The sequence below is a fragment of the Meriones unguiculatus genome, chromosome 1 (assembly GCF_030254825.1).
Source record: "Meriones unguiculatus strain TT.TT164.6M chromosome 1, Bangor_MerUng_6.1, whole genome shotgun sequence".
NCBI classification, from domain to species: Eukaryota; Metazoa; Chordata; class Mammalia; order Rodentia; family Muridae; genus Meriones; species Meriones unguiculatus.
The window spans coordinates 30,805,986-30,830,956 of NC_083349.1; the positions used below are offsets into that span (position 1 = coordinate 30,805,986).

Sequence of the window (24,971 nt, forward strand, 5' to 3'; positions counted from 1 at the left end):
GTATCTTCTGTAACAGTGGATTTATGTGTAGGTATTGTTGAAATTTGTTTTTGTCGTTGAATATCTTGTTTTCTCCATCTATGAGTACTGAGAGTTTTGCTGGGTACAGTAGCCTAGGCTGACAACTGTGTTCTCTTAGTGTCTCCATGATATCCGTCCAGGCTCTTTTGACTTTCCTAGTCTCTGTTGAGAAGTCAGATATGATTCTGACGGGTTTGCCATTATATGTTACTTGGCCTTTTTCCCTTGTAGCTTTCAGTATTTTTTCTTTGTTCTGTATACTTACTGTTTTGATTATTATATGACGGGAGGATTTTCTTTTCTGGTCTAATTTATTAGGTGTTCTATAGGCCTCTTGTATTCTTATAGGCTTCCCCTTTAAATTGGGAAAATTTTCTTCAATGACTTTGTTGAAAATATTTTCTGGGCTTTGGAGGAGGGAATCTTCTTTTTCCTCTATTCCTATTATTCTTAGGTTTTGTCTTTTTTTTTAATTTCAGAAATTATATATCTTTTATTTAAATATTTTTTATTATTTTTGGACATTTTACTATAATTACATAATTTTCCCCTTGCCCTTTCTCCTTCCAAAACCTCCCACATAGAAATGTTTTTCTTTTTCAATTTCATGGCCTCTCTTTTCTTTTTTTTCTTTTTTAACATTTTTATTTTATTTTATTTTTTTTATCAGTTACATTTTATTAACTCTGTATCCCAGCCGTGTCCAGATCCCTCATTCCCTCCCAGTCCCTCCCTCCCTCCCTCATCTCCACCGTGCCCCTTTCCAAGTCCACTGATAGGGGGGACCTCCTCCCCATTCATCTGATCCTGTTTTATCAGGTATCTTCAGGACTGGCTGCAAAGCCCTCCTCTGTGGCCTAACAGGACTGCTCCTCCCTTTGGGGGTGGGGAGACCAAAGAGCCAGTCATTGAGTTCCTGTTAGAAATAGTCCTTGTTCCCCTCACTTTGGGAAACCAATTGGTTACTGAGCTACCACAGGCTACATCTGAGTGGAGGTTCTAGGTTATATCCCAACATGGTCCTTGGTTGAATGTCAGTCTCAGAAAAGACCCTGTGCCCAGATATATTTGGTCCTTGTGGAGCTCCTATCCTTTCCCCATCAGACTAACTCCCCTTCTTTCTTATGATTCCCTGTACTCTGCCAAAGGTTTGGTGATGAGTCTTTGCTTTGAAAACACTGCTAGTTAGAGTCTTTCAGATGCGCTCAGTAGACTCCTGTCATCCGTTCAATGCACATCCCATCTGTCTTTCTAAACGAGGATTGATCATCTTACCCCATGTCCGCTCAATTGATTATCTTTTTTAGGTGTATAGATTTCATTATGTTTATCATATCTTATAGGTCTATATAAGTGAGTATATCCCATGTTTGTCTTTCTCCTTCTGGGATAATTCACTCAGAATGATCTTTTCTAGATCCCACCATTTGCCTGCAAATTTCATTATTTCCTCCTTTTTAATTGCTGAGTAGTATTCCATTGTATAAAAATACCACAATTTCTGTACCCATTCCACCGTTGATGGACATCTGGGTTGTTTCCAGGTTCTGGCTATTACAAATAGAGCTGCTATAAACATGATTGAGCAAGTGTCCTTTTTGTGTACTTGAACAAACTTTGGGTATATACCTAGTAGTGGTATAGCTGGGTCTGGAGGAAGCACTATTCCTATTTGTCTTAGAAAGCGCCAGATAGCTTTCCAGAGTGGTTGTACCAGTTTACATTCCCACCAGCAGTGGAGGAGGGTTCCCCTTTCTCCACAACCTCTCCAGCATGTGTTATCGCTTGAGTTTTTCATCTTGGCCATTCTGATGGGTGTAAGGTGATATCTCAGGGTCGTTTTGATTTGCATTTCCCTGATGGCTAATGAGGATGAGCATTTCTTTAAGTGTTTCTCTGCCATTCGATATTCTTCTGTTGAGAATTCTCTGTTTAGCTCTGTTCCCCATTTTTTAATTGGATTACTTGGATTGCTGCTTTTCAGCTTCTTTAGTTCTTTGTATATACTGGATATTAGTCCTCTGTCAGATAATGGGTTAGTGAAGATTCTTTCCCAATCTGTAGGCAGTTGTTTTGTTTTGATGACGGTATCCTTTGCTTTCCAGAAACTTTTCAGTTTCATGAGGTCCCATTTATTGATTGTTGCTCTTAGAGCCTGTGCTGTTGGTGCTCTGTTCAGGAAGTTGTCTCCTGTGCCAATGAGTTCTAGGCTGTTCCCCACTTTTTTTCCAATTGATTTAGGGTATCTGGTTTTATTTTGAGGTCCTTGATCCACTTTGACTTTAGTTTTGTGCAGGGTGATAAATATGAATCTATTTTCATTTTTCTGCATGTAGACATCCAGTTGGACCAGCACCATTTGTTGAAGATGCTGTCTTTTTCCATTGAATGGTTTTGGCTTCTTTGTCAAATATCGAGTATTCATAGGTGTGTGGATTTATTTCTGGGTCTTCTATGCGGTTCCATTGATCCTCCTTTGTGTTTCTATGCCAATACCATGCAGTTTTTATTACTGTTGCCCTATAGTACAGCTTGAGATCAGGAATGGAGATACCTCCAGATGATCTGTTGTTGTACAGGATCGTTTTGGAGATTCTGGGTTTTTTGTTTCTCCATATGAAGCTGAGAATCTTTTTTTCAAGGTCTGTAAAGAATTGAGTTGGTATTTTGATGGGAATTGCATTGAATCTGTAGATTGCTTTTGGCAGTTTGGCCATTTTCACAATGTTAATCCTACCAATCCATGAGCACGGGAGATCTTTCCATCTTCTGATATCTTTGATTTCTTTCTTCAGAGACTTGAAGTTTTTCTCAAACAGGTCTTTCACTTGCTTGGTTAGAGTCACACCAAGGTACTTTATGCTATTAGTGGCTATTGTGAAGGGTGTTGTTTCCCTAATTTCTTTCTCAGCCTTTTTGTCTTTGGTATATAGGAGGGCTTCTGATTTTTTTGAGTTGATTTTGTATCCTGCCACTTTGCTGAAGGTGTTTATCAGCTGAAGGAGTTCTCTGGTTGAATTTTTGGGGTCGCTCATGTATACTATCATATCATCTGCAAATAGTGACACTTTGACCTCTTCCTTTCCGATTTGTATCCCCTTGATCTCCTTTAGTTTTCTTATTGCTCTGGCTAGGACTTCAAGTACTATGTTGAAGAGATATGGGGACAATGGACAGCCTTGTCTTGTCCCTGATTTCAGTGGGATTGATTTAAGTTTCTCTCCATTGAGTTTGATGTTAGCTATAGGCTTGCTATATATTGCCTTTACTATGTTTAGGTATGTGCCTTGTATCCCTGATCTCTCCAAGACTTTAAACATGAATGGGTGTTGGACTTTGTCAAATGCTTTTTCGGCATCTAAGGAGATGATCATGTGGTTTTTCTCCTTCAGTTTGTTTATGTAGTGGATTACATTGATGGATTTCCGTATGTTGAACCACCCTTGCATGCCTGGGATGAAGCCTACTTGGTCATGGTGGATGATATCTTTGATGTGTTCTTGGATTCGGTTTGCAAGTATTTTATTGAGTATTTTTGCGTCAATGTTCATAAGAGAGATAGGCCTGAAGTTCTCTTTTTTTGTTGGGTCTTTGTGTGGTTTAGGTATTAAGGTGACTGTGGCTTCATAGAATGAGTTTGGTAGTGTTCCTTCTGTTTCTATTTTGTGGAATATCTTGAGGAGAATTGGAGTTAGCACTTCTTTGAAGGTCTTGTAGAATTCTGCGCTGAAGCCATCTGGTCCAGGGCTTTTTTTGGAGGGGAGACTGTTAATGACTGCTTCGATTTCCTTGGGAGATATAGGGCTATTCAGTCTTTCCCTGATCTTGACTTAGTTTTGGTAGATGGAATCTTTCAAGAAAATTATCCATTTCATTTAGATTCTCAAATTTTGTGGCATATAGGCTTTTGTAGTATGACCTAATAATTGTTTGGATTTCCTCAATGTCTGTGGTTATGTCCCCATTTTCATTTCTGATTTTGCTGATCTGGATAGTTTCTCTCTGCTTTTTAGTTAGTTTGGCTAAGGGTTTGTCTATCTTGTTGATTTTCTCAAAGAACCAGCTTTTTGTTTCATTGATTCTTTGGATAGTTTTATTTGTTTCTAGTTGATTGATTTCAGCCCTTAGTTTGATTATTTCCAGCCATCTGCTCCTCTTGGGTGTATCTGCCTCTTTTTTTTCTAGGGTTTTCAGTTGGGCCATTAAGTTGTTTGTATGTGATATTACGAATTTCTTCTTGCAGGCACTTAGTGCTATAAATTTTCCTCTGAGCACTGCTTTCAATGTGTCCCATAAATTTGGGTATGTTGTGCCTTCCTTTTCATTGAATTCTAGGAAGTCTTTAATTTCTTTCTTTATTTCTTCCTTAACCCAGCTGTCATTGAGTAGTAAGTTGTTCAGTTTCCATATGCGTGTCGGCTTTTTGTTGTTTCTGTTGTTGTTGATGTCTAGCTTTAGTCCATGGTGGTCAGATAGTATACAAGGGATTATTTCAATCCTTTTGTATCTGTTGAGGCTTGCTTTGTGACCCACTATATGGTCTATTTTGGAAAAGGTTCCATGTGGTGCTGAAAAGAAGGTGTACTCTTTTGAGTTCGGGTGAAATGATCTGTAGACATCTATTAGGTCCATTTGATTTAGGGATTCTGTGAGTGCTTTTATTTCCCTATTTGGTGTCTGTCTAGTTGATCTGTCCCTTGGTGAGAGTGGAGTGTTGAAGTCTCCCACTATTAAGGTATTAGGATCAATGTATGATTTAAGCTTTAATAATGTTTTATTTACGAATGTCGGTGCTCTTGTATTTGGGGCATAGATATTCAAGATTGTGATGTCCTCTTGGTGGATTTTTCCTTTGATGAGAATATAGTGGCCCTCTCTATCTTTTTTGATTAACTTGGGTTGAAAGTCTATTTTATTAGATATTAGGATGGCTACTCCAGCTTGTTTTCTGGAACCATTTGCTTGAAAAACAGTTTTCCAGCCCTTTACTCTGAGGTAGTGTTTGTCTTTGTTGCATAGGTGTGTTTCTTGGATGCAACAGAATGTTGGATCCTGTTTCCTTAACCATTCTGTTAGCCTGTGTCTTTTTATTGGTGAGTTGAGTCCATTGATATTGATAGATAATAGTGACCAATGCATGTTAGTTCCTTTTGCAATGGAGTCAATGATCTAACCCTGTTTCATTGCTTGTTTTCTTTTCATTTTTGTTGGGACATTATCTGTATGCCCTGTTTTCTTGGGTGAATTTGTTTTCATTGGATTGGAGTTTTCCTTCTAGTATCTTCTGTAGGGATGGTTTGCTGTGTAGATATTGTGTAAATTTAGTTTTGTCATGGAAAATTTTGTTTTCTCCATCTATGTTGATTGAAAGCTTTGCAGGGTATAGTAGTCTGGGTTGACATTTGTGATCTCTTAGAGTCTCCATGATACTTGCCCAGGCCCTTCTGGCTTTCATAGTTTCTGATGAGAAGTCCGGTGTGATTCTGATAGGTCTACCTTCATATGTTACTTGGCCTTTTTCCCTTGCTGCTTTTAATATCTTTTCTTTGTTCTGTAGATTTAGTGTTTTGACTATGATGTGACATGATGTGTTTCTTTTCTGGTCTAGTCTATTTGGAGTTCTGTAGGCCTCTTGTATATTTATGGACATCTCTTTCTTTAAGTTGGGAAAATTTTCTTCTATGATTTTCTTGAAAATATTTTCTGGACCTTGGAGTCTGAAGTCTTCTTTTTCGTGAATTCCTATTATTCTTAGATTTTGTCTTTTCATAGCATCCTTGATTTCTTGGATATTTTGTGATTGGAACTTTTCTGATTTTACTTTTTCTTTGAGAGAAGTATCCATTTCTGCAAGTGTGTCTTCAGCTCCAGAGATTCTCTCTTCCATCTCTTGTATTCTGTTGGTGATGCTTACTTTTGTGGTTCCTGATCTTTTCTCCAAGTTCTCCAGCTCAAGGGTTTTCTCATTTTGTGTTTTCTTTATTGATTCTAATTCTGTTTTCATGCCTTGCACCATTTCTTTCATGTGTTTGAATTTGGATTCCTGTCTCTCTACGATGGCCTCTATTTCTTTTTTCATTTCCTTCTTATATGCCCCTAATTTTTCCTCTACTTGTGTATCTATTTGTTTGGCTATGTTTGCCTGTGTTTCTTTAAGGATATTGTCTATTTCTTCTTTCTTTGCCTCCAATTGACTGGCCATCTCTTTGAAAGACTTGTTCATTTCCTCCTTATGAGCCTCAAATAATTGGGCAAGCATGGCTTTAAAATCATTTTCCTGTGCTTCTGCTGAATTGGAGTATCCATCGATTTTCGGGTTTGCTGGTGAAGTCATGATGTCCTGATTTATGTTGGAAGTGTTCTTTCGCCTACCCCTGGCCATTGGCTTATCTGAAACCTTCCCTGTTTGTTTTTGGATTCTGCAGATCAGACTGGTGCTGTCTCTCTCTGGTGTCTGGAGAGTTCTTCAGGAAGCTGAGCACTCTCAGCGTGTGCTGAGGACTAGCTGTACCTGTGGGAGGAAAGTACGCAGGCGCAAACGGGGCAAATGCAAGCGTGTGTGTGTGTGTCTGTGTGTGTAAGTGTGCGTGGATGAGTTTCTCGAGGGACAGAGTGATGGCTAATGTTGAACCCTTGAGTGTGTGGGAGGGGCTCTGCACTGTATATGTCGCAGGCACTAATGATGATCGCAGCACAATTTCTGGCATTAACTGCCTAACTCCTCAATTAGGCCCACAGGACAGGAACTTCAATGTCCCTAGTGCCCCTCTGTTTCCCAAAGCAGGTATGTGGGTGGGAGGGGGGTTTGATGCCTGGCTTCTGATTTAGAAGGACCCAGGATCTGGGGAACTGCAGATTCTCAAGGGTGCACTCACTTACAGGCAGGTCTCTTGGCAGAGATCTTGGTATCTGGGGCTCTCTGCTTTCTGGTTTGGCCCTGCTTCTTTGATGTGTTCCGCCAGTTCTGTGCTGCTGTCACTGCCAGGTTCTGAGGTCTTGCTGCAGCTGGAGATTTCAGGGTGGTCACTTCAGCAGGGATGGGGTAACCAGGCTCTCTGTTCTCTGGTTTGGCCCTGGTTAGTCTTAAACTGGAGGGCTGTGGTGCCCCGCCAGTTCAGTGCTGCTCCGCCACCACGTCCCGCTGTAACTGGAGACTGGGTTGCTAGTCCCAATGCTTTCTGGGAAGTCCTGGGATCTCTTCGTTGTGCTCTCCAAGCTTGGGAGGCCCAGCGCCTGGTGTGTCCAGGTTGTATGACGTTTCTGCCTGGTTTTGATGAGTATATAGCGTATTCTCTGTCACTGTGAGATTGGGCGGGCTGTACCGTCAGTGATGGCGATCCTGCGGAGCTAGTATGGTGTCTAGCAGATTTGTGCCCTGGGAGGATGGTGCAGCCGCCGCGCGAATCTGGGACTCCGGGACACGTACTGCTGGCTTTTGTCTGCCGCTAAAGTGCTTGGGGCTCCGTCTCAGCGGCTGTATACCCCAGGCAGTTAGGTCTGCGCTGAGAAAGATGAGTCTGCTGTGCCGCTGTGCCGAGGAGGAAGGAGGTCTCAGGTTTTGTCTTTTTATGTTGTCTTGGATTTCTTGGATGGTTTGTGTCAGGAATTTTTTTAGATTTATTATTTTCTTTGATGGATACATCGATTTCTTCCACTGTATCTTCCACACCTGAGATTCTTTCTTCCATCTCTTGTAGTCTTTTGGTTATGCTTACCTCTGTAGTTCCTGTTTTCTTTCCTAGGTTCTCCCTCTCCGTGATTTTCTCTGTTTGTGTTTTCTTTAATTCTTCCAATTCTATCTTCAGATCTTGAACTCTTTTGCTGATTTCCTTCACCTGTCTGACTGTATTTTCCTGTTTTTCCTTCAATTCCTTCAGGTGTTTGCTTGAACGTGCCTCTGTTTCTTTTATTTCTTTCAGTGACACAGACTGTTTAGCTGCATCTTCCTATATTTCTTTATGGATGACCATAATCTGTTCTATTATATCTTCCCCTAATTCTTTATGAATTTTATTTACTTCCTCCATTAACCTCTTCATTAACATAGATGTAAGGTCATCTTTTTGAATTTCACTCATGTTAGGGTGTCCAGGGCTACTTGCCCCTGGATAAGTGGGTTCTGGGGGTGCCATGTTGTTTTGCCTTTTGTTGGTTATGCTTTTTCACTGGCCTCTACCCATCTCTCTGTCTCAGGTGTTGTCTGTTAATTTCTGGTGCCTGCTGAGTCTTGGCGAAGGGAGAATCCATTTGGCAGGGTTCTGAAGTTCTCCTCTGCTTTTTGGGTATGGTCAACTGAATAGTGGTGCTTCTCAGGAATTATCACAGTTCACTTCAGGTGTATGGACCTGTAGGGTAACTGTGGTATTCAGGAAGGCTCTCCTCTCATCAGGAGAGGTCCTGGTGATGGCTGTCTTGCTGCTGGATTTCTTGCTCTGATTTTAGTGAGCAGCAGCTGTTGCTCTTAAGGTGTAATTTTTGGGTGCAGCCCTCTTGAAGGACCAGGGATTCCCACAGTTTTGTCAGTCTAGCTAGGGATTACTGGTTGATCCTTGGCACAGTATCTGAGGGATGCTGTAATGGCTCTCTGGCTTTTGTAGGTCTGAGGATGCAGCTGTGTGCCCCTGTGCCCTATTGGTACCCAATAATGGCAGGTGAGCACAGCGCTCATGCCTGTAGTAGAAGGCTAGAGCCTAGAGTCTGCATGAATCCAGAAAGTCTTTTGGTGCTGGGTGTCCTGAGCGTTAGACCTGATGATCCCCCCCCCACTGTGGGGTTTCCTCCTGCCAGGGACACACAGTCTTTGCTTTGGGGACCGCCGTTCTGTCTGGGATGCCGAGTAGAACCCGCAGGCACAGAAGTGTGTGGCTCTGCCTTTCTGGCCTTTGGGAGCCTGGGCGTCTGCCTAAACTGGGTAATTTTTCTTGAGACCTTTTCATGGTGGTGGTATCAGCTGAGTGCTCTGAGATCAGACCAGCTGTTTCCCTCCCAGTGGGTTTGCACCTGACAGTAAAATTCAGTCTCTGGTGCCCTGGGGCCCACAGTTCTATCTGGGGCAGCGAGTCAGGTGTGCAGGCAGGACTCTGTGTCCCCGGCTCTGGCTCTGGGCTGGCTCCTGGAGCGCCTGCGGAACCCGAGTCTTTTCCAGGGAATGTCTGGGTGACCTAAGGTTGGCCCCAATCGTTTCCTGCACCGTGGGGTTATCTCTGGACTGGAAATTCCAGTCTATGATGTTATGGTGCCCATAGTTCAGTCTGAGATAGTGACCAGAGCACACTGGCTTGTGGCTCTGGGCTGGCAACCAAGTGTCTGGAGGAACCGGGATTTCTTCACCCATTTAGTCGGGTGAGTTAAAGCTGATTGAATCCCCCACCGTGGGGTATCCTTTCACCTGGGAAACACAATTACTTGTGTTTTATGGCCACGAGTTCTGATTGCTGGTCACTGTGCTGATCCTGAGTCGTCCCAGTGTCGCCATCTTGCCCCGCCTCCTTAGGCTCTTTTTAATTTAATTAAAATTCAGTTTGGACTCTAAGATTTGGGAATCAGCTTGGGTTAAATATTGTAACAAGCTCAATGCAAACTCTGGCATTTCATATTTGAGTAACAAAAGGAAATTATTTAATTACTTATACTTCATAATTTACATGAAAGCAATAATCACAAAATTCCGATTTTGTTGAGAGGACATATACAATAGACATCTAAAGTTCATGTCTATAGCAGTCCTTGGAAAGGGAGCAACAGAAAGTGAGCTTTTACTGAGCTCAGAGGAGAATAGGAAAATTATCCACACATCAATTTTATCAAGTTATTAAATGATCTCAATTTTTGTATATGGATTAAAAGTTGGGTAGGAAAGCCATTAATAATCTTTAAATTCAAGCACATGCATAATTACCTTATCTAGACTTGATTTGCAGAAAGGTCTAATGTCTAGACAATTTCAAAGTACAGATTATGGCTCTTCAAAGGTGTATGTCTATACTTATGCTTTTATATTTTAATTCAACTTCTTTATCATTGTGTTTCTCTTCCAATGGCTATGGACCATCGAATGACTGGAAGATGATCCTAATGGAGAACAGTACAGAAGTGACACACTTCCTCCTGCTGGGACTTACCGATGATCCAGGCCTACAGCTTCCCTTGTTTTTCACTTTCCTCCTCATCTACACCATCGCCCTGGTGGGGAACCTGGGAATGATCCTGTTGATAGTCCTGGACTCTCGGCTCCACACTCCCATGTACTTTTTTCTAGGTAATCTGTCCTTCGTTGATCTTTGTTACTCCTCAGCTGTCACACCCACAGTCATGACTGGGCTCCTAATAGGAGACAAGGTCATTTCCTACAATGACTGTGCTGCTCAGATGTTCTTTTTTGCAGGGTTTGCCACTGTAGAAAATTACCTGTTGGCCTCAATGGCCTATGATCGCTATGCAGCAGTGTGTAAGCCCTTGCACTATTCCTATACAATGACTACAAATGTATCTATTTGTCTTTCTGTAGTTTCCTATACCTGTGGTTTCCTGAATGTCTCCATCCACATTGGGGACACTTTCAGTCTTTCCTTCTGTGGGTCCAATGTAGTCCATCATTTTTTTTGTGATGTTCCAGCAGTCATGGTTCTCTCTTGTTCTGACAGACATGTCAGTGAGCTAGTTCTTATTTATATAGTGAGCTTCAATATCTTTTTTGCTCTCTTTGTTATCTGGATGTCCTACACATTCATTTTTATCACCATCTTTAAAATGAAGTCAAGTGCTGGATATCAAAAGGCTATATCCACCTGTGCCTCACACTTCACTGCAGTGTCTATTTTTTATGGAACAGTCATATTCATGTACTTGCAGCCCAGCTCCAGTCACTCGATGGACACTGACAAAACTGCATCTGTGTTCTACACCATGATCATTCCTATGCTGAACCCTCTGGTCTACAGCTTGAGGAACAAGGAGGTCAAGAGTGCATTCAAAAAACTGTGTCAGTGGCAAAATAGTCCATAGCGGTTTATTTTTAATGTTCTAGGCTGAATAATAATTTTTCTTCTACATTCCATACATTCCAGAATGGAGTCTCATATTTCTGCAAGTCTAGTGTATAGAAAAATAAACATACTCTATTCAAGATGACAGTTACGAGATTTTTGGGGGATCTTCTTGACAACACTTCTGTATGTATTGTTTTGTGGATGATTTATTAAATGTCATCTTACTTTCAGTAAAATGTAGAAAATATTTACAAAATCAAGAATAATTATGTCTCTATTTGATGTTAATAAACAAATTCTGAACATTTTCATCTTTTTAGGACAGTTTTTTATTATTGTATTGATTGTGAAGTGTTAAGTTGTGCTCAATTTGTAATAGTCACATATTACCTTTATTGTAAGACTTTCTAGCACAGCTCATAGAACATTTATTATTAGTTACAGTTTTTTCACTTTGTATCCCAGCTGGAGCCCCTTTCCCCATCTTCTCCCAATACCACCCTCCCTCTTCTTCTCTTATGCTCCACCCTCAGTCCAATGATAGGGGTGGTCCTTCTCCCCTTCCCTCTGACCCTAGTCTATCAGGTCTTCCTCTGTGGACTGGTAAGGCTGCTCCACCCGCAGGGGGAGGTGATCAAAGTGCCATCTACTAAGTTCATGTCAGAGACAGTCCTTGTTCCCCTTACTAGGGAACCCACTTGGACACTGAGCTGCCTTGGGCTACATCTGTGCAGGTGTTCTTGGTTATCTCCATGGAATACTACTCAGCAATTAAAAACAAGAAAATCATGAAATTTGCAGGCAAATGGTAGGATCTAGAAAAGATCATCCTGAGTGAGGTATCCCAGAAGCAGCGAGACACACATGGTATATACTCACTTATAAGTGGATATTAAACATATAATATAGGATAAACATACTAAAATCTGTACACCTAAAGAAGCTAAGTAAGACTGCAGACCTTGGCTAAGATGATCAGTCCTCACTCAGAAACACAAGAGAGAAACAGAAGAGAGAGAAAACAGGGAACAGAACAGGAGCCTACCACAGAGGGCCTCCGTAAAACTCTATCCAGCAGGGTATCAAAGTAGATGCTGAGGCTCATAGCCAAACTTTGGGTAGAGTGCAGGGAATCTTATGAAAGAAGGGGAAGATGAAAGACCTGGAGGGGACAGGAGCTCCACAAGGAGAACAACAGAATCAAGAAATCTGGGCCCAGGGATCTTTTCTGAGACTAATACAACCAAGGACCATTCATGGAGATAACCTAGAACCCCTGCACAGATGTAGCCCAGTCATGGCAGCTCAGTCTCCTAATGGTTACCCTGGTAAGGGGAACAGGGTCTGTCTCTAACATAAACTCAGTGGCTAGCTCTTTGATCACCTCTCCCTGATGGGGGAGCAGCCTTACCAGGCCACAGAGGAAGACAATGCAGCCAGTCCTGATGAGACCTGGTAGGCTAGGGTCAGATGGAAGGGGAGGAGGACCTCCCCTATCAGAGGACTTGGAGAGTGTCATGGGAGGAGATGAGGGAGGGAGGAGTGGGATTGGGTGGGAATGAAAGAGGGGGCTACAGCTGGGATACAAAGTGAATAAACTGTAATTAATATAAAAATTAAAAAAAAAGAAAGTAGGCACTTTAAAATAATGTCTTACTCTTTAGACAGATTTTATTTATTAGAAAGTAATGGTTCTAAATTTAATTTATGTTCTGTGAAATAAATTTTCTGGTTGAAGAAGATGAAGAAAAAAGAAAGCCAGGCTATTTACAATGGTGAACAGAAAATGGAGGGATGAGCCTTCAGAGAGTGAAAACCCCCATGCTGTCAGGGGAAGCATGCTTAGGAGCTATGGATCTGAGCCAGGTTCACCAGGAGTACATCAGGTGCTGTAAAATGAACTTTTATTCACCTGCTTCAGATGTTGTCTGAAGAGGAGTCCTGTCTCTGTCTGCTAACCTTGGCCCAGTACTGGAAGCTTCTAGCTTCCGTACAATCTGAAGTAGGCCTAGAATGTTTATGGTCTGTGAGACTTACTGCTTAAAAAGCTCATCGTTTTGCATCCAGCTCATCCAGCTCTGGGCTGGCTGGTTCTACTCAAACTCTTGTTCTGCCTCAAACTCCTCTCCCAGCTGACTTATGCAATTTTGCTTCTCTCTCAGATCCTGAGTTGCTCTGCTTGGCTTCAAACTAACTGTAGCAATATTCTCTAATCTTATGGCTCCTTTTCATTCTCTGGTTCATTTGGTCTTCACCTGAGTATAGCTTGTTCTCTGTTACTGTTCTGGTAAAACTGCCTCTTCTCTCTCTCCTCAATGCTCCTTAAACAGCTCTCCTTTTTTCTCTCTTCTCCTGAGAGCTGGGAGTATCCTATTCTGTTAAATCTTTCTCTGATTTGTCAGTTTTTCTGTCACTCAGTCAAACATCACTTTCCAACATGGGTGCTTACTGTGCTTCTGTCTCCAAACTAAATTTACTTTTATTGTTTGGGTTTAAAGACATGTACTACATGCCTAGACTTAAGCTTTTTTTTACCTAATACTTGCTCTCTTCCAGGCTGGCCTTGAACTCAGATCTTCTTGCCTCTGACTTCTGGATTAAAGGCATGTTTGTATTCCAGCTGGATCATACAAACCTAGAAAGTCTTTGGATGTGATCTCATGCCAGAACAGTCATGTTCTGTATTAAAATTCCTCTACAAGGTGCAGATTGTTAGAAACAGAAACAGATTGTTATGAAAGGAAATATGCTCCCAAGAGGGAGAGTTGGCTAGTGAACTGAGGAAAGAGCCTAGCAAATGTTGAGCCATGTAGCCCCCAACCTATTTATAGGTCATTTATCTAACACCCTTATCTCCAAGTTTGTATACAGCAGGCTTTTCCAATACATTTTTTTTCCAGTCAGATAGAAAATCCTGAGTGAGAAAGAATTTCTATTCTTCCTCTGTGACCTAACCTGAAGATGCTACAATTTTTTTTAGGACGTTTAGGTGGCCAAAGGCTTCCACTTTCCTTTGCAAACTGGCTTATTTCACGTCAGTCTTTATGTTTGGGTCCTCACTCCTCGTTTTCTTGTTATACCATGATATAGTCCTGTGCAGACTTGAAAGCACTGAAGGTGTGATAGATTCTGCCATGTACTTTGTGGAGTAAGCCCATGGGGTTTCAACAGACAGGACCCTCAAGTAGAAGTGCAGGGTTGCTGTAAGACTAAAGGTGAATGCTATATTGACAGACTTTTAATTGGTATAATGTCATGTAGAACTTACTCTTTTTCTCAAGTCATAAGTGATAAATCATGTGACATATGCAACCTTCTAATTTTTGTTCTGTAAGTAAGGAGAATGTGTGAGCCTCTCTTCAAAGAGGAAGAATTGACAGAGGTTCAGAAGTCAGTGCATATTACTGTAGGCCAGGTGGGTCCTGTGACTCAAGAAACTGGCTTGGAGCAAGAGCATGGTCCAGGGGGTGTCCAAACCCTGAGAATCTTGAGACAAGCAGGTGTAAGGACTGCTCTCTCTCTGTTCTGGACCTGGGTGTCTGCAAGTCCTGTAACCTTGCAACCCCCAACTCTTCTACCCTTGAATTCCTCATGTAGTCTGGTGGCCAGGTTTCAGATTAAAACTTCCTTTTTCCTTATAAGTACATGTCCACATAACAGCTGGAATTCCTTTTCATGCAACTGAAGCGTTCCCATCACCTTGGGCCCAGCCAATGACGTACACTCACTCCAAAAGCCCCTACCCACTTCTCCAGGGTTTGTATAGCTCTCTTTCCCATTTTCCATGTTTTAGAGAACTTGAAAGTGCCAGTTTACTCCCTGAGAAAGAGCTAAGCAACTGCATGTTGTGGCTGGCTTGATTATGTCATAGTCACACAATTGGATACACTGTCCTTTCTCCCAAAGAACTAGTGGCCTTACATATGTTACATAAGCATTGGTAGTGAGACTCGTAGTCTATGGAAAAGGAGTGGGGCAGCAAGAACTGGGTTGCGGGGTCCTGTGTAGCGATCAGAGTTATGATTTGAGTCATGTTACCAAATGTAAGGCGTTGGGGAGGCCTCCTCAGAGTTGGTACAGGACACAGCCAGACAGCAAATTCTGAGGACAAAGGTGATGTATCACTCCTCCTAGAAGAGCAAATAGGGGCAGACTGCCTATGGACCAGAGAATGACAGACAGCAAGAAGCAGCAGGTGTTTCGGCAGGAGGAGACTTTTAAGGAGAAGAAGGATGCGTCTGTGCTAGGTGAATTGGTAAGTCCTAACTGGATAGGTTAGACTATATAGCCAAACAATGAATTTTGATTTCTGAACTTTGGAGTTTAGTCTCAGGAATGAGTTAGTGGCCAAATAATGGAAGAGACCCTAGGGGCTAGCCTTAAAAATGTGATCTAATGTTTAAAGAAGTCTGAGAAAAAAATAAAATGGAAAGACTTGTGTGCAATGCTTGGGCCTGCTAGAGAGCCTCTCAGTTGCCTCATGATTTTTTTAAATTTTAATTTCTATTTATTCATTTTAGATCCTAGTCGTAGTCATAGCTCCCTTCCTCCCAGTCCCACCCTCTCTCCCTGTTTCCCCTATCCTTCCTCCCATAATCATCAGAGAAGGGGACCCTCCCCACCTATCCACCCTACCATATCAAGTTGTGTCAGGGCTGAGAATATCCTCTTCCCCTGGGGCCTGCTGAGGTATCCCTGCCCAAGGGAGGTGATCCTTTTTAAGGTTAAAATGACGACTCAGCATTGCACATCCTCTAGGCAGTACACCATGTCCCAAAAAAATCGTTTCTGTTTTCTATGTCTGTGTAAGTCCTGATTGAGCCTTTAATGGCTTTGTTGTTCTATAGGATGACGGTGGTGAAACCCTTGCTTTCAATGACAACTTTGATTCCTGTCTCAAATAGGGCCTGAGGACAAACTACTACTGATGCAGACCGGACCCATCGGGTGCCCCGCATCTGCGGGAAAATCAGAGAATTCGGATATCAGGAAGGCACAGATAGGCGAAATGACAGAGACCACACCAGGTAGTTGGTTTGGATCTTCTGCAATTTACTGAAGTCAAGCCAACACTTATATAGTGATTGTATAAAGAAGCACATGAAGTTGACATATTTCCCGGAGCATACAGACTTTTTACCAACAATATAAAGTTTACATTTTAACTGAAAGAGTAACCTGGTAGAAGCAGTGTCTACAAAAATCTTGGCCTAACAGCCTCTTAAGCAGAGCAAATACAAAACCTTAAACTAGTGGTGTTTATGCAGTTTACTGCTACTAATTAGTGAGTGGAAGGCCAGGGGCTGTCATTGCCCTCCGAACCAAGTCGGCTAAAGATTTACAACCCCCCTCGAGTTAAGCATTGAGGGGAATTCCTCCTGTTTGTCTTGCTAAGGATTTACAATCTTTTCCTTAGAGATAAGATTCTTGAGCTAGCCTGTCCCGTAAAATTTATAGTATAATACAAAACTTTTTGACCTCCTATGTTTGCCTATATTCTTTCTGCCTCATCATAAATACCTGTGTTAGGTAATGGTTTTGTAGTAGTTTTACTGCAGTGGGAATATCCAGAGCATTTATCCTAACAGATCCTGATTAAACATTTTCTTTAGAAAGCCCTAAAACTCTTATCCTTTTACTACCTACAATGTTTGGTTTTTCCACAAGCAATTCCTGATGCTGAATCTGATTTATTACCTCTCCTAAAATTTTATTTTCCTTCTACTCTTATTTGTTAAAGCTTTTAGTGATCTATTAGAAATGTTTCCTTGAATAGTTAATTGTACTGTTTCAAGAATCATAGAGAAACAGCAAAAGAGTTCATCAATTTAATCCTGCAACCAAGTAATCATGGAACTTAGAATATGTCTTTTGGCTTAGATGGCCATGTTAGGGTTCATGCTAGGGACTTCCAGGAAGCTGATTCCTGTAGGAAACGTGTCTTCCCTCTTGTAGCACAATCTATTGATATGCTACACTGACGATACTGGAGTTAGTGTAGCATACTACACCAAACCCCATGTGTGTCACAATGAGGAAGATTGATCTTCTGTACTCTGGGAGAGCTGAAGATATGACAATCAATACAAATGCCCAGGTGACTGACAAAAGCATGTGCCCTATGTATTGAGATGCTGACCTGAGGAAGCTCACAATCATTATGTTGGAAGGCTCAAATTCCAAAAATGAAAATACATTGATCACTTTGCAACATATCCTGATTACGCTTTCACCTTCCTCTCCTCCAGATCAACTTGATAATGGGAGCATTAGGAAAGAACAGGCTCCTTCTTTATTCCTGCACTTCTATAGGCAGGGTAAGTTTTGGGTTGAGGGTTTTGTGGGTGAGTTGTTGTTCCCCTTCCTCCAGTAGGAGTCCTGCCTGGCTAGAAGATGGCTACTTTAGTCTCTCTATCCCTAAATGCTAGGAGTCTCAGCTAAACTCAGTCCCTTATCCTCCCAGGAGCCTATCCTATCCAGCTTATTTCAGTCATGTCCCAGAGTATATGCTCAGCCCTGATGTGATTTGATGTGCTGGGGTGGGTTGATATAGGAACTGAGGGCTCCACTTTTCTGGACAAAGAGGAACAGGGAAGAGAATGGAAAGGTGGTTTAGGAGAAAGGGGGGAGGGTGTATTCTGGATGTAAAGTGAATAAATAAACTTTAAAAAAAAAAGAAGCCTACCACAGAGGGCCTTTCAAAGACTCTACTCACCAGGTTATCAAAGCAGATGCTGAGATACATAACCACACTTTGCAGGGAATCTTATGAAAGAAGGGGGAGATGGAAGACCTGGAGAGGACAACAGCTCCACAAGGAGAGCAACAGAACCAAGAAATCTGGGCCCAGGGGTCTTTTCTGAGACTGATACTACAACCAAGAACCATGCATGGAGACAACCTAGAATCTCTGCATAAATGTAACCCCTGGCAGCTCAATATCCAAGTGGGTAGCCTAGTAATGGTGTGAACAGGGGCTGTCTCTGACATGAACTTAGTGGATGGCTCTTTGATCACCTCTCCTTGAGCGAGCAGCAGCCTCACCAGGCCACAAAGAAAAACAATGCAGCCAGTCCTGATGAGACCTGATAGGCTAGTGTCAGAGGAGGACCTCCCCTATCAGTGGACTATGGGAGGGGCATGGAGAAGATGAGGGAGGATTGAGAGGGAATGAAGGAGAGGGCTGCAGCTTGGATACAACCTGAATAAATTATAATTAAAAAAAAAAAGAAAACAGAGACCTGTTAGGATTATAGCTACCTGATGGCTAAGGATGTTGACTTTTAAAAAGGTGTTTCTTAGTCATTTGGGTGAATTTTATTGAGAATTCTTTACTTAGATTTGTACTCTGTTTCTGTTGGATTACCTAGTTTTTGATATCTAGCTTTTTGTGTTCTTTATATGTTTTGCAAATTAGTCTTCTATTGGATACCTAATTGGTAAAAATCATTTTTTTCCATTCTGTATGTTGCCACTTTGTTCAAATGATGATATCTATTATCTTAGAGAAGCTTTCCAGTTTCATGAGGTCCCATTTGTTAATTGTTGATCTCAGTGCTTGGATATTCAGTGTTCTGTTCAGGAAGTATTCTTCTGTGTCAATGCATTCAATGATATTCCCCACCCTCTCTTCTATTAGGTTCACTCTATTTGGCTTTATGTTGAGGTTTATTTTTCAATAGATCTATTTGCATTCTTCCACATGGAGACATCTAGTGTGACTAGCCCTGTTTGTTGAAAATGCTGCCATTTTCTGTTGTGTTTTTTTTTTCTGGACTTTCAATTAAAAATTAGATATCCATGTTTGTGAGGATTTTATTTGAGTCTTCAATTTGGTAACATTGATAATATGTCTGTTCTTATGCCAATATTATACTACTTTTATTATTATAGCTTATTAGTACAACTTAAAATCGGAAATGGTGAGAACTCCAGAAGTCCTTTTATTGTTCAAGAATATTTTAGCTGCCATGAAATTTTTGTGTTTTTCATATGAATTTGAGAAGTGTTCTTTCAAGGTCTATGAAAAATTGTTTTGGACTTTTGGTGGGATTTATTTTTTTGAATTTTATTGACTCTGTAGATTGGTTTTGATATGATGGTAATTTTCACATGTTAATCCTACTAAACTATGAGCATTAGAGATCTTTCCATCTTCTAATACCTTCTGCAATATCTTCAAAGACTTGAAGTTTTTAATCAGATAAGTCTTTCACTTGCTTTGTAAGCCTCGTACGAAGATATTTTATTGTATTTAAGCCTATGGTGAAAGACTGTTTTCCTGATTTCTTTTTCAATCTGTTTGTCATTTCTACATAGGAAGGCTACTGATTTGTGTGAGTTAATATTGTATCCTGCTACATTGCTGAAAGTGTTTATCAGCTGTAGAAGTTCCACAGTGGAAATTTTATGGTCACTTATGTATATTATCATATCTGCAACCAAAAATATTTTGATTTCTTCTTTTTTTTAACTTGTATTTCTTTATTTCCTCCAGTTTTCTTATTACTGTAGCCAAGACTTTAAGTAGTATATTGAATTGATGTGGAGACAGTGAACCTTGTCTTGTTCCTAATTTTAGTGGAATTGATTAGTTTCTCTCCATACAAGTTGATGTTGGCTGTGGGCTTGCCTTTATTGTATTGAGGTATGTCCCTTGTATCCTTAATCTCTCCAGAACTTTTATTATGAAGACTGTTGGATTTTGTCAAAGGCCTTTTCTGTATCTAGTGACATGATCATGTGAATTTTTTCCATTTGTTTATATGGTGTATTACATTTATTAATTTTTGCATACTGAACCATCCCTGAATCTCTGGGATGAAGCCTATTTGATGATTTTGGGTCATCTGTTTGACATGTTCTTTGATTTTTTTTGCAAGTATTTTATAGAGTACATTTGCTGATGTGTTCATATGGAAAAATTGTTCTATAATTCTCTTTCTTGTTGAGTCTTTATGTGCTTTAGGTATCAGAGTAACTATAGCCTAATAGAATGAATTAGGCACGGTTCCTTCAGTTTCTATTTTGTGAAATAATTTGAGGAGTATTGGTATTAACTCTTCTTTGAAATTTTTGTAGAATTATGGGTAAAATCATCTGGCCCTAGGCATTTTTTTTTTATGGATGGGCAACTTTTAGTGACTATTTCTATATCTTCAGGGATTATAGGTCAGTTTAAGTTGGCTATCTGATCTTTTTAAATACCTTAATAGACATTTCACCCCATTTTATTAAACATAGATTCTTTTCTAATGTAATATAATTTGCAAACATATTCCCATCCTTCTACTACTCCCAGTATCATCCTACATTCTCTTCCATCTGAATCCACTCTCTTCCTGTCTCTCATTAAAAAAGAACAGGCTTCTGAGAAATATCAACAAAAAATACCAAAATAAAGTATAATCATAGCAAAGAAACAATCACATCAAGTTGAAAAAGTCAATCTAACAGAAAAATAAAAGAGCCACTAAACAAAAAACAAGAATTAAAGACCCACTCTTCACACATTCAAGATTTCCATAAAGGTATTAAATTGGAAACTATAGTATACATGCAGAAGGCCTGATGTAGACTTGTGAAAAGCCTTGTGACCACCATTTCAGGTTGTTGGTTCATATTAGCTTTGCTCAGATGGGTTAGAGTGCCTTGTTTTCCTGGTGTTCTCCATGCTTTCTGTCTCCCATACTTCTGCATATTCTTCCATGAGTTTCCCTAAGCTCTGTGGGATGGAATTGAGGGAGACATCTTCTTAAGAGTTTTGAGTTCCAGGGATTGCTCTCTCCCTCTCTCTTTCAATCTTTTTCTCTCTTCCCCTCACTGTGTGTGTGTGTGTGTGTGTGTGTGTGTGTATGTGTGTGTGCGAAATGTATATTTATGGGCCTGTGTATTTTTTCTCAACTGCTGAGGTAGAAATCCTTTCTGGTGATAGCTAAAGAAGATATATATCTGTGAGTATTTTGGAATATTATTAGGAGTAATTTTATTGTTTATTTTTTCACAGTGTCTTTCATCTTCTCTCCCAACTTCATGACCTCCTTATTCCACTGTTATTAATAACCCCAAGTGTTTAATTAGTAAAACATTCCATAACCACATGAGGGCTCACTGTTTTAATTGCTCCTTTACTAGAAAGGATAATGGGAGCTACAGCTATTCTCATGAAAGAAATCTCCAGAGATATCTAAGGCATCCTAATATTTCTGCTTATGAGCTTCAAGCATAATGCTTGAAGTCATTTTCCAGAAGAGCTTATCTATGCAGTTGAGTGCTATTCACTGTTACCTCTTTCATGGCCACTTCTTTCTGAAGACTTCCTGCCCGTCTTCATGCATGGTTAAGAAAAAACTCAAAGGTAAATGCTTTGCTGACCTTTAATTGGTATTATGTCATGTGAACTCTTCCTCCTCCTCCTCCTCCTCCTCCTCCTCCTCCTCCTCCTCCTCCTCCTCCTCCTCCTCTTCTTCTTCTCCTTCTTCTTCTTCTCCTTCTCCTTCCTTAAGTCACAACCAATAGGTTATGTGAGATATGAAATCTTGTCGTTTTGGTTTTGAAAGTAAGACAGATGCGTGGACCATTTTAATTTTTTATATTAATTACATTTTATTCACTTTGCATCCAAGCTGTAGCCCCCTTCATCATTCCCTCCCAATCCCAGCCTCCATTATTAAAAGAGGAAGAATTAATGGAGGTTGAGAAGCCAATGCATATTATGGCAGTTTCCTCTGTTTTTTGATGTCTCTGAGACATGAAAGTGTTAGATCACTCCCCTAGAGAGAGCTATGTAACTAACCAGCATTCTGTGGCTGACTAAATTATGCCCTGTTCACATCATTGGATTTACAGTCCTTTTTTCCAAAGAACTAGTGACTGTATATATATATATATATATATATATATATCATAAATATTGGAAGTGAGACTTATGGTTCATGGAAAGGGAGTTGGGCAGCATCACCTCCTGTGAGGTATGATAAATGAGAAGGGGATCACAGGAATATTTTCTTAAAGCAAAAACTGGAGTGAGTTTATGTACAATTACTACATCAAGTTTGTTTGGGGGAAAGATCTATTTTCTAGACAATCACAAAGTACAGATTATTGCTCAACAACAAAGCCATATGTCTGCACTTACGGTTTTTTATTTTTTATTTTAATACCATTTGTTTATCATCACGTTTCTCTTCCAATGTCTATGGACCATCGAATGATTGAAAGATGACACCGATGGAAAACAGCACAGAAATGACGAAGTTTCTCCTGCTAGGACTTACCAATGACCCAGGCTTGCAGCTTCCTCTCTTCATTGTATTTCTCCTTGTCTACACCATCACCCTGGTGGGGAACCTGGGAATGATCCTGTTGATAGTTCTTGACTCCCGGCTCCACACTCCCATGTACTTTTTTCTAGGTAATTTGTCCTTCGTTGATCTTTGTTACTCCTCAGCTGTCACACCCACAGTCATGACTGGGCTCCTAATAGGAGAAAAGGTCATTTCCTACAATGACTGTGCTGCTCAGATGTTCTTTTTTGCAGGGTTTGCCACTGTAGAAAATTACCTGTTGGCCTCAATGGCCTATGATCGCTATGCAGCAGTGTGTAAGCCCCTACACTATGCCACTACCATGACTACAAATGTGTGTGTATGTCTTTCTATGGGTTCCTATGCCTGTGGTTTCCTGAATGCTTCCATCCACATTGGGGAAACTTTCAGTCTTTCCTTCTGTGGGTCTAATGTGGTCCATCACTTTTTCTGTGATATTCCAGCAGTCATGGTTCTCTCTTGCTCTGACAGACATGTCAGTGAGCTAGTTCTTGTTTATGTAGTGAGCTTCAATATCTTTTTTGCTCTCTTTGTTATTTGGATGTCTTACGTATTCATTTTTATCACCATCTTTAAAATGAAGTCAAGTGCTGGACATCAGAAGGCTATATCCACCTGTGCCTCACACTTCACTGCAGTGTCTATTTTCTATGGAACAATCATATTCATGTACTTGCAGCCCAGCTCCAGTCACTCGATGGACACTGACAAAACTGCATCTGTGTTCTACACCATGATTATTCCTATGCTGAACCCTCTGGTCTACAGCTTGAGGAACAACGAGGTCAAGTGTGCTTTAACAAAAGTTTTGCTGGTGGCAAAATAGTCCGTATTGATTTACTTTTAATGTTCTAGGGTGAATAATAATTCTCATTTTTCTTCCATATTCAATAAATTCCAGAATGGAATCTCATATTTCTTCAATTCTATTCTATAAAAAATAGAAAGATATTGTATTTAAGCTCATATCTATGAGATTTCTTTTCTTTTTGTCTTTTTTACAATATTCTTGTGAAAGATAATTATGTACTCTTTTAATGGATAATTCTTTATGTGTAATCTTACTATTGTTAAAATATATACAATATTTTCAAAATCAACCATAACTGTACATCTCTGTATTTGATGTTAATGAACAGATCCAAAGAACTTTCATAAATACTTGTTTTGCTGACACATTCTGAACATTTTCATCTTGTTTTAATGACATTTTTTATTATTGCAAAGAATCTTCAGTGATGAATTGTGGAGCTTGCGTTTTCTAACACAAGATCAGAGTCACATATTATCTTCGTAGTAAAAATTCCTATTATAGGCCACAGAAGAGTATTATGGTTACATGCTTTGTTTAATGAGTGCCTAGATCACAGTGATTCCATTCATCTCTTTCTTTGCATTAAATCAATTAATTAATTAATTAATTAATGTATTACAATTTATTCACTTTGTGTCCCCTCCACAGCCTATCCCCTCGTCTCCTTGTACTCCCAACCTCCCTCCCTTTTTTCTCCCTATGCCTTTTCCCCAGTCCAATGATAGGGGAGGACCTCCTTCCTTTTTATCTGACTGTAGATTATCAGGTCTCATGAAGGCTGGCTGCATCATCTTCCTCTGTGGCCTGGCAAGGCTGTCTCTTATGCATTGAAATTTGGCAGGTTTAAATAAATTCTCAGCATGTGTACAGAATGAGTTTACTGGAAAATGGGAGCTGGTTCTAAAGCTAGAAATAAATAGATGCTAAAACATTTCTTGCATCCGAAATTTTGATACTAGATTTCTTTTTTAAATTAACTTTCTTAAGTGCTGTGAAATACATTCTCTAGACATTATCTGAACTGGTGTTTCAGAACTCTACCCTGGGATTCAAAGAATGGCTTACAGTTTGCAGAAGAAATTTTATCATTCCTTTTTGAAGGGCATTCTTTGTGGTCTTAATGGCTTTGTGAACTAGAAACTGATAAAACGACTGTGCAATATTTTGATTTCATGTATTTATGCACGCAAGAGTGTGATTACTGGATCATACTGCATACTACATAAATTTGAGAGTGTCTTAAATGTCTTTCTCTACAATCCATATAAAATTTCAGATAAATAAGCCCTCTTATATAGTTGTAGAAAATGATGTTCTAGGAACAGGATTTTAAATAGTTACAAAGGCCCATAATCTTATATTTCAACCATCAACTATTTCCTTTGGGTTTTAAAATGATTTCTCTTTTTTGAGATTATAATTACATTATCACCCCTTCTTTTTCTCCCTTCAAATGCCCTCTTCACACTTTCTTTCTTTCTTTCTTTCTTTCTTTCTTTCTTTCTTTCTTTCTTTCTTTCTTTCTTTCTTATTATGAGTCTCAGCATCTGCTTTGATATACTACTAGGTAGAGTCAGAGGTCCTTTGCAGTAGGCTCCTGCCCTGTTTCTTGTTTTCTCCCACTTCCCATGTCCATCCCATTTGTCTTTCTAAGTGAGGATTGGTCATCTTACCCTGGGTCCTCTTTCCTGTTTATCTTCTTTAGGTGCACATATTTTAGTATATTTATCTTATCTTATAGGACTATATAAGTGGGTATATACCATGTGTGTCTTTCTGCTCCTGGGATACCTCACTCAGGATGATCTTTTCTAGATCCCA

The 24,971-nt window shown here is 40.2% G+C and overlaps 2 protein-coding genes across 2 annotated transcripts; both read left to right on the top strand.

Annotated features, from left to right (window-relative positions):
* Positions 1–10,086: 10,086 nt before the first annotated feature.
* On the top strand, positions 10,087–15,308 carry LOC110565866 (olfactory receptor 5B3-like). The gene is made up of 2 exons (XM_021663638.1): positions 10,087–11,002; positions 15,289–15,308. The coding sequence occupies exons 1-2, from the start codon at positions 10,087–10,089 to the stop codon at positions 15,306–15,308; spliced, it is 936 nt and encodes a 311-aa protein (XP_021519313.1).
* Positions 15,309–22,229: 6,921 nt separating this feature from the next.
* On the top strand, positions 22,230–23,162 carry LOC110565859 (olfactory receptor 5B3-like). The gene has a single exon (XM_021663632.1). The coding sequence runs from the start codon at positions 22,230–22,232 to the stop codon at positions 23,160–23,162; it is 933 nt and encodes a 310-aa protein (XP_021519307.1).
* Positions 23,163–24,971: the final 1,809 nt, after the last annotated feature.